Source organism: Helianthus annuus, chromosome 1, assembly GCF_002127325.2.
Source record: "Helianthus annuus cultivar XRQ/B chromosome 1, HanXRQr2.0-SUNRISE, whole genome shotgun sequence".
NCBI lineage: Eukaryota > Viridiplantae > Streptophyta > Magnoliopsida > Asterales > Asteraceae > Helianthus > Helianthus annuus.
In genome coordinates this window covers 123,617,158-123,636,431 of record NC_035433.2, presented here as the reverse complement: position 1 = coordinate 123,636,431, position 19,274 = coordinate 123,617,158, and the positions used below count along the sequence as shown (strand labels likewise).

Below are 19,274 nucleotides of genomic sequence, written 5' to 3'. Positions count from 1 at the left end.
TATATTAAGTTTAGTGACGAGATTAATGTGAATTAATGAGCTAAGTTTTATGTCTCAAAATGAGTTAATTGCTCGGATGGTACTTGTGGTTTCACGTTTTTTCACGTTTAGTCGTCACCTTTTGAAAATAGCAGGTATGCTCCCTATGGTTTGTCATTTTGTTACTCGGATAGTCCCCAGAGTAAATGTCAGGGGACTATCCGAGTAACAAAATGACAAACCATAGGGAGCATACCTGCTATTTCTAAACTAACTGATATCTACGCAGGGACTATCTGAGTAACAAAATGACAAACCATAGGGAGCATACCTGCTATTTTCAAAAGATGGGGACTAAACGTGAAAAAACGTGAAACTACAGGGACCATTCGAGCAATTAACTCTCTCAAAATTATATAAACCTGATTTTGGACATGTGTCATTCATTTAAGATGTCTACATTTGTAATTTCATATCTTTTCATACTTAATATTATTATTTACCAAATTGACACTTTTTTTATTTCGTTTACCCTTATCTCATATTTTATGGAAAAAAAAATATCGATTATTCTATCTCTTATTTTTCTAATCTCAACTCACAGTTTTTGATAAATTTAAATTTGTTACCTACCAAACACAATTAAAATTTTATACCGTCTGTTGTTCAACTTTGAGAAATAAGGTTCGTTTAGGTACAATTTTTAATCTTCTTTTAATTCTTTTAATCAGTTTTAGTGTTTGTTAATAATAAATATCTTTTTTTTATTATTTGGTATAAAAAATTATATTTATCCAACTCGTGTAAAACGCAGGGTTTTAAAAATTTAACTTTTATTGTTTACTATACAAAGTTACATTTATATAACCCGTGTAATACACTAAGTTTTTAAAGATATAACTTTTTTATCATTTGTTATGTAAAATTAGATTTATTCAACACGTGTAATACACGAGGTTTTTAAGGATATAATTTTTTTTATTATTTGGTAGATTTTTCAACCCGATTATACACGGGTTTTTTAAAGATACGACATTTTTAGTATTTAATATAAAAATTACATTTATTTAATCTGTGTAATACATAGTGTTTTTAAAGATATAACTCTTTTTAGATCTATTCAACACGTGTAATATACGGGGTTTTAAGGATGTAATTTTTTTATCATTTGGTAGATTTATTCAACCTGATTATACACAGGTTTTTCAAAGATACGACGTTTTTAGTATACAAAATTACATTTATTTAATCTGTGTAATACACATGGTTTTTAAAGATATAACTTTTTTTTATTATTTGATATATAAAATTACATTTATTTAACCCGTACAATTTGCAAGTTTCATAAAGATATAACTTTTTATTATTTAATATATAAAAATACATTTATTCAACCCGTGTAATTATATTATATTATTAAGTAAATTGTTTTTTGAGTCCTTGTGTTTTAATGGTTTTAACCACTTGAGTTCAAAATAAAAAGGGTAAATGACTTTTTGAGTCCCTATGTTTTATAGGTTTTAACTAGTTGAGTCCAAAAGCAAAAAGTTTAACGACCTGAGTCCCTATAAGTATTTTCTTTAACCATTTAAGTCCAATTTTTTAACACTATTAGGATATTCTGTTAGTTTTTCTTGAAAAGACTAAAATACACTTAACATTTAAATAAACATAAAAATAAAATACATAATATATAAACCTAGAATCCACTAAAATCCTTTCACTTCTTCAATCTTCAATCATTCTTCGTTTTCTGTTTATTCTATCTTGAGAAAAATGTCCGGATAGTCCCTGTGGTTTCGCCTTTTTCACCTATAGTCCCCAACTTTCTAAAATTACCTGAATAGTCCCCAAGTTTTCAATTTTCGTTCCCGGATAGTCCCTGACGTGGATGGAGGTTACTTTTCTCAGTTAAGTTGATATAAAATGACTATAATGCCCTTACTATTAAAAAACAACAAATAAAACATTAAAAGAATAAAAAAATACATGTGAGCCCCACCTACCCACCCCACCCCAGCCTATGTCTTCTTCCCCATTCTCTCCTTAACCTATGTCTCATCTCTCTCTCTAACTGTATATTCAAACGACCCACCATATTCATCACACAACCCCACCGGGCATCTTCTTCAAACGATATGTACGGTTTTCCTCTGGTGACCGGATTTTACTCGCCGCAGTCGAAACAGATGTTTTACTACGATGGAATCTTCTTCTCCGGTCAAGTTCCTATTCACCAAAACCCCGGCGCTATTTTCCGGCAATCATTGAGCGACGACTCGAACTCCTCGTCAGTTGTAGACCTGAAGCCGGTGACGAAACGCATAGCGATCGATCTCAACCTTCTGCCACCAGCAAACAGCGTAGTTTCAATCTCCGATGTGAAATCATGAATCTCTTCAAATTAGTAATTGATTACATTACCGGATGATAGTTTAGCGGCAAGATCTGTTAGTTTCGTTTATCTGAAACGTTATCGTCAACGTCGATGACTGTAAATAGTTTTGATCGGATCTGTGTTACTTTTTGAAACATTTAGAGAAATTTTCATTGTAATTCCTTCTATTGTTGTTTCGCAACGTTTTCCTCAAGTTGTAATCTCATTTTGTGGATTTTCAGGCCATTTTTTTGGTATTGAATTGCTTTAGATCTGCAGTTTTAACCTGATCGACAGTTTTCCGGTATAATCGCCGGCGTATTGGGTGAGGTCATTATTGTTGTTTGTACGCACATCACACGTGAATCTGCTTTAAGCTTGCGTTTCATGACTTCATCCATTTGATTAACACTCTTATTTTGCAATTGTGGTCAAACGGATGAATTTAGTGGTCAAAAATCTATATGCAATTGTGGCGGTGAGGGTGGAGGAGGGTGATGGTGGGTGGAGGTTGAAGATGAAGTGTGGTGGTGGGGTTTTATAAATAAAAATGAAGAAGATGCCCGAATAGTCCCTATGGTTTGGCCTTTTAAGGAAAGGGTATTTTTGTCATTTCACATTATTTTAACAGAGAAAAGTAACTGAAGTTAGACCCAGGGACTATCCGGGAACAAAAAATGAAAACTTAGGGACTATTCAGGTAGTTTTAGAAAGTTGAGGACTATAGGTGAAAAAAGGCGAAACCACAGGGACTATCCGGGCATTTTTCTCTTCTATCTTATATCCACCAAGTTCCATACTTTTCAACAAAATCAAAGGTCCCAATTCTGTACATATATTTTCTTATAATTCTCCATCAAATCCTCTGTTTTACACCTGTTTAATCCTTCAAGTGCATTTGATTGGAGGTTCCATTGAAGTTGCAGGTTTCTTCTGTGTCGTCTTCTTCTCCAGATCTCAAAAAACCCACATCAATCGCCTCCATCACCAACCACCCCATCACCACAAACGACCACCACCACGAGATCATCACTCCAACCACCACCACTAACCATCACAACCGCCGCCATCAACAACCACCACGAAAGCACTGACGATTTCGGAGCGAAATCTGTTGTTGCTTCTGAAGATTCAAGCGCCTACAATTCAATGTTTTCAGGGTATGCAAACAGTGCGGGATATGAAACAAAGGCGACTAATTTGTTAAAGCAGATGCATTCTATGAGGCATGAAGCGCGTGTTGACGAGTTTTCGCTTACTAGAATGTGTAACTTGACAACAAAATTGGGGAATTCGTGGTACGGGAAGCAACTCCATTCATTTATGGTGAAAACTGGGAATGATATAAGCGGGTTCGCAGTAAGTGCCTTAGTCGATATGTATTCGAAAAGCGGGTGCTTTGATGAAGCTTATAACGCGTTTAACGGCTGCAGTTATGGGTCTGTTGATGTGGTTTCGAAAAACGCAGTCGTTGTTGCGTGTTGCAGAGAAGGAAAAGTAGATATGGCGATGGAGATTTTTTCGAATCAGACCGGGTTAAACGATGTGGTTTCTTGGAATACGATGATCGCGGGTTATGCACAAAACGGGTATGATAAAAACGCCATTGAATTAGCTCGTGGTATGAAGCGAAACGGGTTTAGATGGAATGCGCACACGTTCACTAAAGTGTTAAACGCGTGTTCGTCTTTAAAATGTTTGAAATTGGGGAAAGAACATGATGAATATGGTTGAAAAGATGTCTGGGTTTGTTGATCCATTTGGTGAAGATGATGATATGATTTTTAAATAATAATAATAATAATAATAATAATAATAATAAATATTATTATTATTATTATATATTCTTTTTCTTTTTGAGTCCTTGTGTTTTATAGGGGTAATTTGGACACTTAACAAAACTTAACAACAAAATTCTAACTGAGTTGGAAATTTGGACTCAAATGGTTAAAGAAAATGCTTATAGGGACTCAGGTTGTTAAACTTTTTGCTTTTGGACTCAACTAGTTAAAACCCATAAAACACAGGGACTCAAAAAGTAATTTACCCAAATAAAAAAAATTAACATTCTGAGTCCCTAGCCGTTCATTTATAACGTTTTGAGTCCCTGTGTTTTAGTGGTTTTAACCACCTGTGTCCAAAATCAAAAGTACAAGTGTTAAAAATTGGACTCAAAACGTTATAAAATAAGTGGTTAAGGACTCAGAGCATTAAACTTTTTGATTTTAGATTCAAGTGGTTAAAACCACTAAAACACATGGACTCAAAACGTTATAAAATGGCAGTTAGGGGGTTTAGGTTTTTGGATGGTGGTTGGTGTTTAGTTTTTTTTTAGTAGATTTTTTTTAGAAGTCTTTATACCCTTCTTACAATTAAAAGCCTTTGTATTTGATTCTATTCCCTTATTTATAAACTAACTTATTCTATTATATCTTTCTTTTTCTTCTATATCATTTGATTTCCTCTTTAACTTTTATTGCTTCGTTATTTACCTTCTTTAAGTTCTTTTGCTTCCTATATGTGTAAATCATCCACTAGTACAAGATTCGTTTCTACAATCATCCACTAGTACAAGATTCACGCTAATTACACTTTAACGCTATTACGTTAACCCTAAATTACGTTTAACCACATTAAACAACCCTAAAAAACAAAGTTAAACATGTTTAACTTAGCAAATTAACCCTAGATATGTTACTTAAACCTCAATTAACAACACACTTATACAATATATCAAACGAACACGCAGGGCCGTTCCAATGTTTTTAGAGACCCTAAGCGAATTACGAAGGGGGGGCCCTAATTTCACCTATAAACTCTCCTCCAATCCCGATAGACCCGTCGCCATGGGCGATTGCTTAGAAATTGAAAGAAGGTTGCGATGGGAAGTGGGAACGTGATTGATGTCGTATCTTAGGGGCTTTAAGCCGCTGAATAATGATGATTAGGTCGATGGTTTTTGTGTTGTAATAGCTGGAAATTAATACGAAATGGGCTTTGAAACTGGGTCATTTTTTGCTAAACAATATTTACTTTGGACTCCTTCAATGAAAAACTAGTTTAGTTTTGAATTAAACGTATTTATTTGGGCCTAATACATATATACTATATATAAAAATTGGAGGCCCTTATTTTTTGGTGGCCCTAGGCCTGTGTCTAGGTTAGCAAGGCTATGGAGCCGGCCCTGCGAACACGATGAATCAATGTTTATTAAGTCCATAACACTAACAAGTAACAAGCCCGACACTATTAAAGTCCAGTACTGTTAACAAGTCCAACATTGTACGAGTCCAATACTGTTACTAAGCCTAACACTATTAAAGCCCAACATTGTAAATAAGCCCAAAAAACGAATAACATACATGATACTAGTCCAGATAATACAAATACGATAAAGGATCTTGATACAATTAATATACGTATCATACGACTTCGTCTACTAAAACCAATATACGTATACATACTAAACACATACTATACGACGACTATAAGTCGACAAAGAGGAAAAAAAGCAGCAAATAACACAACAACACTATTTCGAACTTGTCAACAAGTCAAAACACTAAAACAGGTGAATTAAAGATTGTAAAACAATCATATAGGGTAGAAAGTAAGTCGCTCAAACTAACTAAAATTTAAACCAGATAGAGTAAAATGCAAGGATAGTCCCTGTGATTTGGTAAAGTTTCACATTTAGTCCTCACATTTTCAAAATTACATGTATGTTCCCTATGGTTTGCTCAGTTGTTACTCGGATAGTCCCTGGAGTGGATGGAGGTTAGTTTTCTCAGTTAAGTAGATGTGAAATGACCAAACTACCCATACTATTAAATATAATAACTTAAACATTAAAAGAAATATATATCTTTTTATTATTTATTTAATTAAGTGGGGCCCCCCATCCTTGTCTTCATCAACCCAACCCACCCCCAATATAACCCTCACCAATCAACAGAGCGATGAAGTTGTAACTCCGGTGTAATTTCGGCGTGATTCCGGCCACAAGAAATCCAGAAATCCAGAAAGAAAAAACCCCAACCTCACCCTCACAATCAATAGATCAAAAATCCCAAATCTGTCTCGTCTCTCTCTTAATATATGTGAAATTTATTGTTGATGCTTGGTCCATGTGAACTTGCCATTAACCTTTATGAAACGTATTTAACGTTTGAAATCAACTATGAGATAATTGCAAAAGTTAAAGTTCAAGAAACTCACACACCCACCGGATAACCACACTTAATTACCAACCCCATCTCGTCTATCGGTGTGACGCAGGGTTGCCAGAAAACGTCGTTATCCCTTATCTGAAAAACGACCAACCTTTGCGTGATAAAGACTCGCTACCACCCCATCCATCAATTACTCATATTTGAAAAACCACCACCATGTATCATCAGATCTGAAAACCACCACCATCAATTTTGTAACACCCCAAAATATGCTACTTATTTAAACTACCTCAAATGTCTAATTTTGTAAAGTTAACTAAGTTAAAATAATGTGATGTTAGTGTAGAAAGAATGGAAGTTAGTATGTTAATATAAAACAATTAGAATTAGAAGGGCTAATCTTGTAAATAGTGAATGGAAATTATTAATTAGGAAATTAAAACATAAAACACACTGTGTGTGTTCTCTGGGAATCGACCAGAGCCAAGGAGGGCCAAGAGGAAACCCTAACTTCACAAATTCTCAAAAATCAGAAGGAAATTAAGAGTTCTAATAGATGCATGAACCCTAAATCGAGTAATCTAAGCTTGTTCAACCTTTGGTAAGTCGAAATTTTTGTTTTGATGTTTTGTAGAAAGTGGGTTTCAACCCAATCTTGAAGTAAATGTGAATAATTATGTAGTTATGAGTTAGGATCTCACAATAGAACAAGGAATATGTTTGATTCTAGATAGTTGGATGATTTAAAGCATAAACCCACTTGAATTAGAGAGATAGTGAAGAACATGAATGAAATTATATGCAAATTATTGTAATAGGAAGTATGAGAGTTGTTATTGATAGATTAGTGATAGTTAAAAACTGATTTGAAATGATTATTGTGGGAAAATTGGGTTGTTTTTAATAATCTAAGAATGAACTAGTAGAACCATGCTTTGAACGCTTGTACCTTATGCTTCATTCATGTTATGCACACCAAGTGTTTGACAAAATGCCTCAATAAAAATGTTAGTCTTGTAAGTCATAAACTTTATGTGAATTGAATGTGTTTATGAAGTATGATTAAATTGTATGATGTTTATCAATTGGTGTGTGTAATTAAGTATGAGACATAAATTAAAAGAATGAATGGTTATGTATAGGTGTTAAGGAAGAGAGTTCAAGTCAAGCGAAGCAACAAGGGAATCAAGACCGAGGTACGCTACTTGTACAATTATGATTTTATTATATTATTGATTTAGCATAAAATGTGTCGAATTGAATTGAGTATGAAAAAGTAATGGCGTGGACCCTTTTTGGAACGGGTCAAAGAATTAGAATGTAAGAATGAAAGGAATGGTATGAAGTTCTATTGGAACATACTTATGTGCAAGAATGAAAGAATTTAGTAATTTGCAAGCTCGCGGGTGTTATATCGACCATAAATCCGTGGATTGAAATCTTGAGTTAAAGAAAAGAATTTTAGTTCTAATAAAGTTTATTTGTGGTGGCAATGTAGGTAAATCTCAAGTTTAGCTATCAAGCTTCGCCCGGCTCGAACACACTTCAAGCTCGTCATGCGTTCCGCAACTTTTGTAAAGAAGACAATGTTAATATGTTTTGTCACTTTAGTTATGTCTAGTAGTTAAAAACTTAAGTTTTATCTTGTTTGCCTTTTTAAAACTTAGTCGGTTGTAAGTGTCTTAGCATGATGGTTTCGTATGTGAAATCAAGGTCCATTTTGATGTAGTACATTAAATCTTTTGAAACGTAGCGTATGTTAAATGATATTTTGAATATGATAAACAGGGGACCGCTCCTTTTACAAACGGGTCATGCCCAAATTTCGTTAGAAAAGTATGATGTTTATTTAAATAATTTAAACGAAAAAAAAATTTTGGGCGTTTCAAGTTGGTATCAGAGCCTAGGTTTGAGGGATTCAAGCATCAGCTGCTTGAACTCAAACCGAAAGCTCATGCGAAGTGTGTGTTCGTTCCACGGCGCGAAGCAAGTAAGTACCTTTAAAGTTTGAGTTTTGCATTACGAATAATTTAGTTATGTAATGTTATGGAATTGTCACGGGATGATGTGGAAAAGTGTGTGATGAAATGGATCAGTTGGGGTTAAGGCGGGACAGAAAAATGGCTGCAAAAAAAAAATTGACCATAGCATGCTGGGCGTCACCGTAAGCTACGGTGGCTACCGTAGCTTACGGTAGCCCCTGGGGCACTTGGCCACCGTAAGACAGTAGGTTTGTACCATAAGGAAAAAGACGCCACCGTAAGTTACGGTAGCCACCGTAACTTACGGTGGAGACCATTCTCAGCCAATTTCAACTATGTCGTTTCGTTTGATGTTTTTATCACCCGGGGAGTACTGAAAATGTAATAATAAGACTTTAAAGAATGATATTATGTATGAATGTTGAGCCTTCAAAAGAAATTATGTATTACTAGTATGATTATGTGATGGAAAGAATGAATGAGTGCTTGAAATAAAGAATGAAGTTTATGTGTAGATGGCGGATACGAATGAGAATGAAGCAACACAACAAGAACAACTGAAAACTATGATTTCGGAAGAGATTGGAAAGGCGATGCAGGCAAGTATACCCCATTTAGCCCAAGAAGTGGAAAGTCATGTGTTGGAAGTGGTGGAAACGATGACGGCAAGTAAGATAGACGAGTTGAAGGGAATGATCGGAGAAATGCAAATAAAGAAAGGAACTCGCAAATGCACTTACAAAGAATTTATGGCGTGCAACCCATTACCTTTCAAAGGAGAAATTGATCCTATAGCATGTCAAAGGTGGATTGCAAGTACTGAGGCGGTGTTCGTAAGGAGTCATTGTGAAAAAGAGGATCAAGTGATGTTTTCCACCGGGTTGTTACAGTTCCAAGCTAAAGACTGGTGGGATGCTTATAGTAAAGAGATTGGGGAAGACAAAGTTCAAGTCTTGACGTGGCAAGAGTTCAAGGAACCTTTTCTAAAATACCACTGTCCGCAATCTGCCATTGACAGAATCCAAGAAGATTTCCTACATCTCCGACAGAAAGACGAAACCATTGATGAAATCACCAACACTTTTCTTGACAAGCTGAAATTCTGTAAAGAAATAGCGGGAACGGAAAGAATGAAGATAAACCGCTATCATGGTATGTTGAAGGCGGAGTATCGGGAGTTCATAATTCCCGCTAAATGTGAAACCCTGAATGAACTCATCAACTTGGCCCGAGATAGGGAGATTGAGCTAAGAAGACAAGCGGAGAGAGGCGAGAAGAGAGTGTCTGAGAATGTTCCCAGCACGAGTCCATCAAAGAAACAGAAATTTCAAGATCAGGGCAAGAAGGATAAAGCGAAGGGTAGCATTCCAAAATGCAAAACTTGTGGAAAGTTACACACGGGGGAGTGCTTGAAAGGGAAGAAGAGCTGTTACAATTGTGGTCAAGAGAGACACCCATACTATAGGTGTCCAAATCCTTCCAGAACGTGCTACAACTGTTTCCAACCGGGTCATATTAAGGCTGAATGTCCTAAGCTTCAACAGAAAACCGATAAGGAAGCAAGAAAGGAGGAAGCCCCAAGAGCTAAGGGGAGGATGTTTCAAATCACGACTGAAGAAGCAAGGGACCACCCGAATGTTGTATCAGGTATATTCTCATTGAACTTGATGCCTACGTACGTGTTATTTGATACTGGAGCCAGTAGATCGTTTGTATCAAGTGAATTAGTGTCACACCCCTCTTTTAGAATCGAAAGAATGCATGTGCCATTAGAAGTAGAGATAGCTGATAGAAAGAGTTATTTGTTGCACGAAGTTTGTAGAAATTGTGAAATTATCATTGAAGACGAGAAGTTTGCCATTGACCTTATTCCCATGGTGTTGGGGGAATTTAAGGTTATAGTTGGCATGGATTGGCTAGCTAAACATCATGCCGAAATTCAGTATGAGAAGAAGGTGTTCATGTGTTAACACCGGGAGGAAAACGAGTAAGTATACAAGGGGAAAGGAATATTAATTTGAAGCTCTGTTCTATAGTCCAAGCATACAAGTATGTACAAAATGGAAGCAAGGCATTTCTAGCCTACGTGGTGGATACTAAGTTGAATACCCCTAAGATGGAAGAGGTTGAAGTCGTGAACGAGTTTCTTGATGTTTTTCCGGAAGATTTGCCGGGGCTTCCACCAGAACGTGAAGTGGATTTTAAGATTGAATTGTATCCCAATGCCAAACCCGTAGCCAAGGCTCCTTATAGGTTGGCCCCAACTGAGATGCGGGAGTTAATGGTTCAAATACAAGAATTGCTCGACAAGGGATTTATACGCCCGAGCGTATCGCCCTGGGGTGCGCCTGTACTTTTTGTCAAAAAGAAAGATGGTTCGATGCGCATGTGCATCGACTATCGAGAGTTGAATAAGCTGACGGTGAAAAACCGATACCCGTTGCCCCGAATCGATGATCTCTTTGATCAGTTACAGGGGCCAAGCTGGTTTTCAAAAATTGATTTACGATCCGGATACCATCAGTTGAGGGTACGGGAGGAGGATGTGGCGAAGACGGCATTTAGAACCCGATACGGACATTATGAGTTCTTAGTAATGTTCTTTGGGTTAACGAACGCGCCCGCCGCGTTCATGGATCTTATGAATCGAGTTTGTCGGGCCATGTTGGACAAATTCGTTATAGTTTTCATTGATGATATCCTGGTTTATTCCCGAAGTAAAGCCGAACATGCATGCCATTTATGCGAAATTCTTGAAGTACTCCGCAAGGAGAAATTGTGCGCGAAATTCTCTAAGTGTGCTTTTTGGCTTAGGGAAGTACAATTTCTCGGTCATGTGATTAATGCGGATGGTATCTTAATGGACCCGTCAAAAGTGGAAGCCGTTATGAAATGGGTACCTCCAAAGAACCCAAGTGAAGTGAGAAGCTTTTTGGGTTTAGCAGGCTATTATAGGAGGTTTATTCAAGACTTTTCTAAATTAGCCCTGCCGTTGACCAAGTTAACCAAGAAGAATGAAAAGTTTACATGGAGTTCAGATCAAGAAAGGGCGTTTCAAACTTTGAAAGAAAAGTTGTCGAGCTCCCCGGTAATAACCTTACCTGATGGAACGGAAGACTTGGTGGTGTTTACTGATGCGTCATACCAAGGATTGGGGTGTGTTCTAATGCAAAGGGGTAGAGTCATTGCCTATGCTTCAAGGCAATTGAAAACACAAGAAAGTAACTACCCAACCCATGACTTGGAGTTAGCAGCAGTAGTGTTCGCTTTGAAGATATGGAGGCATTATCTATACAGTACGAAAAGCACAATTTATTCTGACCACAAAAGCCTTAAATACTTTTTTGAGCAAAAAGATTTAAATATGGCAACGAAGGTGGTTAGAACTTCTTAAAGAATATGATTGTGAGATCCTTTATCATCCGGGCAAGGCAAATGTAGTGGCCGATGCCCTAAGCCGAAAGGACTACCCGCCTCCAATTCAAGTGAAATCCATGAAGATGGTAGTTACACCTCGATTTCTCGAAATGATTAAGGAATCCCAAATCAAGTCGCTGAGCGAAATGGATTCAAGAAAGGAAAGAACAAAGGGGTTTGTGGATAAATTAGAAGAAAGATCCGGTGGAATTAAAACAATGTATGGCCGGATATGGATACCTCGGTTTGGTGAAGCAAAAGACGTGTTACTCGAAGAAGCTCACAAATCCCGATTTTCGGTTCATCCCGGTGCTACAAAAATGTATTTGGATTTGAAGAAAAGTTATTGGTGGCCCGGTATGAAACGTGATATCATCAAGTATGTTGCAAAATGTTTGACATGTTTGCAAGTAAAGGCAGAACATCAGAAACCATACGGAAAGTTGCAACCGTTAGAAATTCCGATATGGAAATGGGAAGAAGTGACGATGGACCTAGTGACCAAGCTTCCTAAGACAAGGAAAGGTCACGATGCTATATGGGTGATCGTGGACCGCCTCACCAAGAGCGCGCACTTCTTACCCATTCGGGAGACTTTCTCTTCTGAAAGGATGGCGGAGATCTATGTTAACGAGATAATATCTCGACACGGAGTCCCTGTATCTATTGTGTCGGATCGAGATACCCGATTCACATCTCGATATTGGCAAGGTTTTCATGAGAGTATGGGTACAAAATTACATTTCAGTACCGCCTACCACCCCCAAACGGATGGTCAGTAGGAGCGAACCATTCAAACACTCATCGACATGCTACGAGCATGTGTGATAAATTTCGGGGGAAGCTAGGATGACCACTTGCCGTTGGTGGAATTTTCATACAACAATAGCTACCATAACAGCATTCAAATGGCACCGTATGAAATGTTGTATGGAAGGAAGTGTAGAACTCCAATCTGTTGGGGAGAGGTGGGGCAAAGAGAAATTGCACCCAATGATGTAGTAGCTAAAACTAGGGTGTGCAAAAAAATCCGAATCCGAAACCGAATCCGAATTATCCGAATTTCCGAATCCGAATTATCCAAATTTTCGGATATCCGAAAATTCGGATATCCGAATTTCGGATATCCGAAAATTCGGATTCGGATTCGGATACCAATTCTGAAAAGTTTCGGATATTTCGGATATCCGATATCCGAAATGCTAAATATACCATTTTTTTAACACCATAACTTTGTTTTCTTTTGTAACTTGAATCACAATTTACAAGCATCATTTCAATTTCCGTTCCGATCATGTTGAGCTGAGGGCAAAATCATAATTTTGATCTAGGGGAAAAACATAATTTTATTTTGAGCTGGTGGCAAAAACGTAACTTTAAACGGAGGGCGAAACCGAAATTCTAAACTGGGAATAAAATTAAAAATTGGTTTTTGAACTGAGAGCAAAATCGTAATTTTGAGCCAGGGGCAAAAATATAATTTTATTTTAAAGTGTGGGCAAAAACAATATATAACTGGGTTTACTTCCCACGAATTAGAGTTAGGCTTATCAACAATTTTCACACAAATCACAAATGAAGAAAAACAATTTGATTATATTTTTTAACGCTGTTAACACACCGTAAAGTTACTTTTTTCCATTTTTATAGTCCAATAATTTCTACGTAAAGAAGTGCCGCTACTATCCAATATGGATATTAGAAAGAAACCCAAGACTGATAATGGCATCGCTTTAACACCATAACTTTGTTTTCTTTTGTAACTTGAATCACAATTTCCATTACGATATACCAATTCTGAAAATGGGTATTTATATATAATAATTAAAAATTAAAAAAATAGTATATTTAGCATTTCGGATATCCGAAATATCCGAAATTTTTTAGAATTGGTATCCGAATCCGAATCCGAATTTTCGGATATCCGAAAATTCGGATAATTCGGATTCGGAAATTCGGATATTTCGGATTCGGTTTCGGATTCGGATTTTTTTGCACACCCCTAATTGATAGTTACACTATGAATGATGATCTTTCGGTATGTTCGATGGCACTTGATATGAAAAGAAAATATCAAAAGTATTGGGGGGATGTTACTAAGTTAAACCATTTTTTGTTCATTGCTGTGGTTCTTGACCCAAGAAGGAAATGGAAATATATTGAATGGCTTATTGGAGCAAAATATGTAGATGGGTGTGTCCGTAAAAGTCTTGACTCCAACTTACGTTCTTTGTTTGATTTTTATAAAAAGTCTATGCTTCAAAAGGAGAAAGACTTTGAGGTATCATCGGCATCAATGGAGAAAGAGAGTTCTAATTCTAGCCAAGTAACGGACATTGACGAAATAATGACTAAGCGGTTTGAAATGGCCATGGGAAGTTCACAAACATCTTTGACAAAAAGTGAGTTAGATAAGTATCTTGATGAGGATTGAGAGCCTATGGATCCACGGTTTGACATATTAAAATGGTGGAAAGTTCAACAATGTCGGTATCCCATTCTTGCTAAAATGGCTCGAGATATTCTCGCCATTCCGGTTTCTACGGTTGCCTCCGAGTCGACTTTTAGCACCGGTGGACGGGTGCTTGCTTCGTTCCGAACTTCGTTAACCCCAAGAATGGTTGAAGCGTTGGTATGTGCACAAGATTGGTTGCGTGCTTCTAATAACAAGATTTTTATCGAAGACACCATTCTTGACATCGAGAGCTTGGAAGAAGGTTATATAAATTATTACTTACATTTTAGTTTTTTATTTATTATATATCATTTTAGTGTATTTTTTTACATGGAGAGCATTTTAATATGTTTTTTTTTTCTCTATTATATCATAGGTATGAAGGAGTTAGCCTTGGAACAACCCACCATAATCATTGATGAAACGGTTGATGAAGGTTATGAGGCATCCGAAACGGCGTAAGGTATCAAAAATATTTATTTATGGGTTAGTTTTAATAAAGTTGGTTTGTAGTTTGTTTTTTAAATAGATTGTCATTGCTTTTTCTAAACAATTTGTCATCACCAAATGTATGAAATGATGAAAGTAGTTGCTTAACATTTGATGGCAATATTCAAATGTTGCCATCAGCAAATGTATGAAATGATGAAGTGATGATATTCTAGTACTTGGAAAGTGGGTAAAGTAATTCCTTCTTTTTGTTTTTTATGAACAGGTTATGGTCTTATGGGGATTTTTGTGATGATATTCTACTACTTGGAAAGTTGGTAAAGTAATTCCTTCTTTTTTATGAATATTTCAATTTTAACACACATATACATGGCTGCTGTGTAATGGGCCTTATTATTTTAAGTATATGGGCATATGGCTGATGTAGTGATGTGCACTTTTGCTTCTTATTTTCATCTTATTTGTCTTCATTATACAGGTTTATGTCGTAGATTTCAATTGCTAGCTTGGAGGTTTGGAAGATGGATTATCGAACGCGGAAGATTATGTCTTTATTTTGAAACAATGAATTGCGTTTATTATTATGTCGTTATTAGTTATTATGTTACGATGAAGTGTGTTTATTTGCCTTTTTTTGAACATCTTGTATTAGACTTTTAATTAAAAAACTGTTTTCTTTTAGAAATTTGGATATCCGATTCACTATCCGAACGGATATCTGAAAATTTGGATATCCGAAATTTCGGATACGGATTCAGATAGTGAATTCAGGTATCCGAAAATTTCGGATATCCGAAGTTCGGATATCCAAATTTTCGGATATCCGGTTTTGAACAGCCCTAGCTAAAACTAACAAAAAGATCGATCATGTGCGAGCCCGTTTAAAAGCGGCTCAAGATCGACAAAAGGCTTATGCAGATCGAAGGAGACGACCTATCGAGTTTCAGATAGGTGATCATGTGTTATTAAAGGTTTCCCCATGGAAAGGTATAATCCGTTTCCGTAAGCGAGGAAAGCTAGGTCCCCGTTTCATAGGACCTTTCAATATTTTGGCCCGGGTTGGGAAGGTAGATATCGGTTGGAATTACCTCCAACTTTAGATGGAATACATGACACATTCCATGTGTCACAATTGAGGAAGTGCTTAGCGGATGAGACGGCATACGTGCCCCTCGACGATATTGAATTGGACGAAAGATTGAATTACATTGAAAGACCGATAGCTATCAAGGATTCCAAGGTAACGCACCTTCGGAACAAAAGTATAAAGCAAGTCTTGGTCCAATGGCAACATCGGAAGGGATCGGATCTTACATGGGAGTTAGAAGATGAAATGAGGAAGCACTACCCGATATTATTTGGTACGTGTTAAGGTTTCGGGGACGAAACCTCTTTTAAGGGGGGTAGACTTGTAACGCCCCAAAATATGCTACTTATTTAAACTACCTCAAATGTCTAATTTTGTAAAGTTAACTAAGTTAAACTAATGTGATGTTAGTGTAGAAAGAATGGAAGTTAGTATGTTAATATAAAACAATTAGAATTAGAAGGGCTAATCTTGTAAATAGTGAATGGAAATTATTAATTAGGAAATTAAAACATAAAACACACTGTGTGTGTTCTCTGGGAATCGACCAGAGCCAAGGAGGGCCAAGAGGAAACCCTAACTTCACAAATTCTCAGAAATCAGAAGGAAATTAAGAGTTCTAATGGATGCATGAACCCTAAATCGAGTAATCTAAGCTTGTTCAACCTTTGGTAAGTCGAAATTTCTGTTTTGATGTTTTGTAGAAAGTGGGTTTCAACCCAATCTTGAAGTAAATGTGAATAATTATGTAGTTATGAGTTAGGATTTCACAATAGAACAAGGAATATGTTTGATTCTAGATAGTTGGATGATTTAAAGCATAAACCCACTTGAAGTAGAGAGATAGTGAAGAACATGAATGAAATTATATGCAAATTATTGTAATAGGAAGTATGAGAGTTGTTATTGATAGATTAGTGATAGTTAAAAACTGATTTGAAATGATTATTGTAGGAAAATTGGGTTGTTTTTAATAATCTAAGAATGAACTAGTAGAACCATGCTTTGAACGCTTGTACCTTATGCTTCATTCATGTTATGCACACCAAGTGTTTGACAAAATGCCTCAATAAAGATGTTAGTCTTGTAAGTCATAAACTTTATGTGAATTGAATGTGTTTATGAAGTATGATTAAATTGTATGATGTTTATCAATTGGTGTGTGTAATTAAGTATGAGACATAAATTAAAAGAATGAATGGTTATGTATAGGTGTTAAGGAAGAGAGTTCAAGTCAAGCGAAGCAACAAGGGAATCAAGACCGAGGTACGCTACTTGTACAATTATGATTTTATTATATTATTGATTTAGCATAAAATGTGTCGAATTGAATTGAGTATGAAAAAGTAATGGCGTGGACCCTTTTTGGAACGGGTCAAAGAATTAGAATGTAAGAATGAAAGGAATGGTATGAAGTTCTATTGGAACATACTTATGTGCAAGAATGAAAGAATTTAGTAATTTGCAAGCTCGCGGGTGTTATATCGACCATAAATCTGTGGATTGAAATCTTGAGTTAAAGAAAAGAATTTTAGTTCTAATAAAGTTTATTTGTGGTGGCAATGTAGGTAAATCTCAAGTTTAGATATCAAGCTTCGCCCGGCTCGAACACACTTCAAGCTCGTCATGCGTTCCGCAACTTTTGTAAAGAAGACAATGTTAATATGTTTTGTCACTTTAGTTATGTCTTGTAGTTAAAAACTTAAGTTTTATCTTGTTTGCCTTTTTAAAACTTAGTCGGTTGTAAGTGTCTTAGCATGATGGTTTCGTATGTGAAATCAAGGTCCATTTTGATGTAGTACATTAAGTCTTTTGAAACGTAGCGTATGTTAAATGATATTTTGAATATGATAAACAGGGGACCTCTCCTTTTACAAGCGGGTCATGCCCAAATTTCGTTAGAAAAGTATGATGTTTATTTAAATAATTTAAACTAAAAAAAATGGGCGTTTCAAATTTCTTACTAAACAGGAAAACTACCATCGCCGACGATGAAGGTGGTGTGCAGGGAGAGGAGCCACGGTAGGTGGGGTGGGTTTGAACTAGAGACTAGAGTTATGTTGTGGTTTGAGCCTTGGTGGTGATGGCGGTGCGGTGAAGGGAGACACGGTAGAGATAACGATCTGTGTGTCGGAACCGAAATCGTTAGTGGTGGCCGGCGATGGTTGGTGTTTGTGGCGATGTGGTAGTGTTGGTTTGAGTGGCTGGAGAGGGAATGGGGGTAGACTTTAAAAAGATAATTTTAAAGGTAGGAGTAAATAAGTAATTTCAGGTGGATTTAACAGAGAAAACTAACCCCCATCCACTCTAGAGACTATCCGAGTAACAAACTGTCAAACCACAGTGAAGGGGTATGGTCCCAGATCTCGCGTCAACATCGACTGCGAGTGACCATTACCCTTATCAAAACCCCCACTAGCTAACAACCTACTTGTGTCCGTGCGGGAACGCATCGACACAGTAGTTGAATCCAATCTGTCCAGTGATGGAGGAGGACTTACCTGGAATATGAGAACGGTAGGGTGATGCGGCATAGCATCACATCTGGTGTATGAAAACGGAAGTATTCACAGCGATGCGGCCTCGCACCGCGTCCAGTGAACACTTCTATCAATACAAGGAAGCTGGATAACGGCAACAGTCACCACAGGCGACGATGCGGCTAGCACCGCATCTCGCGTATTTCTTGATCACAAGAAAGAGACGCGATAACATCAGATGTTACCGCAGGCAGCGATGTGGCTCGCACCGCATCCTATACGCCCAACAAGTGGGACTGACACAAAAGTGCAAGTAGCGCCAATGACAGTCATCTGTCAGGGCTACGTGAGTAACAGACTGACGTGGCGTAACTTCCACACCCGACAAGCCTGACACACCTGCAAAGGTGCAGCACGTCGTCAGTCTGTCCATCATCCTCCTCCTTCACTCCTCGGCTATAAATACCAACCCCAAACCAGGTTTGAGGTATCTCTTCACAACTCTCTCACTACTACTACTATCTTACTTTGCTTCTCAAGCAAACTACTGATTCTCATGCCGGAGAGTGGTAACAAGGAGCCCCCCCCACCCCATCCTCCTTGTTACGAGTCACGGTTTGTTTCCTTGTGCAGGAGATCAACCACCGGTGATCCAGCCAGCGATCCTCGAGAGGAAGGGATTAACCCTTCTTGACGAGACCAGTGAGTTAACCCTGCCCGGTTAACCATTGTTTCATCATTGGCGCCCACCGCTACTCTTAGCACTTTTCCAACCATCCTTTTCCCTCTCTCACGATCATGACTGATCAGCAAAACAACACTGGGGATAACCAAAATCCCACAAATCTAAGTCCGGTTGGGGTCAATCCCTCAAC

At 37.2% G+C, this 19,274-nt stretch overlaps 1 protein-coding gene and 3 long non-coding RNA genes across 4 annotated transcripts; all 4 read left to right on the top strand.

The window, feature by feature from the left end:
* The first annotated feature begins 6,987 nt into the window (after positions 1-6,987).
* On the top strand, positions 6,988-8,300 carry LOC110903036. Its single transcript, XR_002571617.2, has 3 exons — positions 6,988-7,129; positions 7,671-7,724; positions 8,027-8,300. It is a non-coding gene; the product is annotated as an uncharacterized LOC110903036 (long non-coding RNA).
* A 725-nt stretch (positions 8,301-9,025) lies between these two features.
* Positions 9,026-10,480, top strand: LOC110901381. The gene has a single exon (XM_022148212.1). It carries the CDS (start codon positions 9,026-9,028, stop codon positions 10,478-10,480), a length of 1,455 nt encoding a protein of 484 aa, XP_022003904.1.
* Positions 10,481-13,931: 3,451 nt separating this feature from the next.
* Positions 13,932-15,478, top strand: LOC110903037. The gene is made up of 4 exons (XR_002571618.2): positions 13,932-14,644; positions 14,759-14,845; positions 15,098-15,149; positions 15,311-15,478. It is a non-coding gene; the product is annotated as an uncharacterized LOC110903037 (long non-coding RNA).
* A 972-nt stretch (positions 15,479-16,450) lies between these two features.
* LOC110903035 lies at positions 16,451-17,785 on the top strand. The gene is made up of 3 exons (XR_002571616.2): positions 16,451-16,590; positions 17,132-17,185; positions 17,488-17,785. It is a non-coding gene; the product is annotated as an uncharacterized LOC110903035 (long non-coding RNA).
* Positions 17,786-19,274: the final 1,489 nt, after the last annotated feature.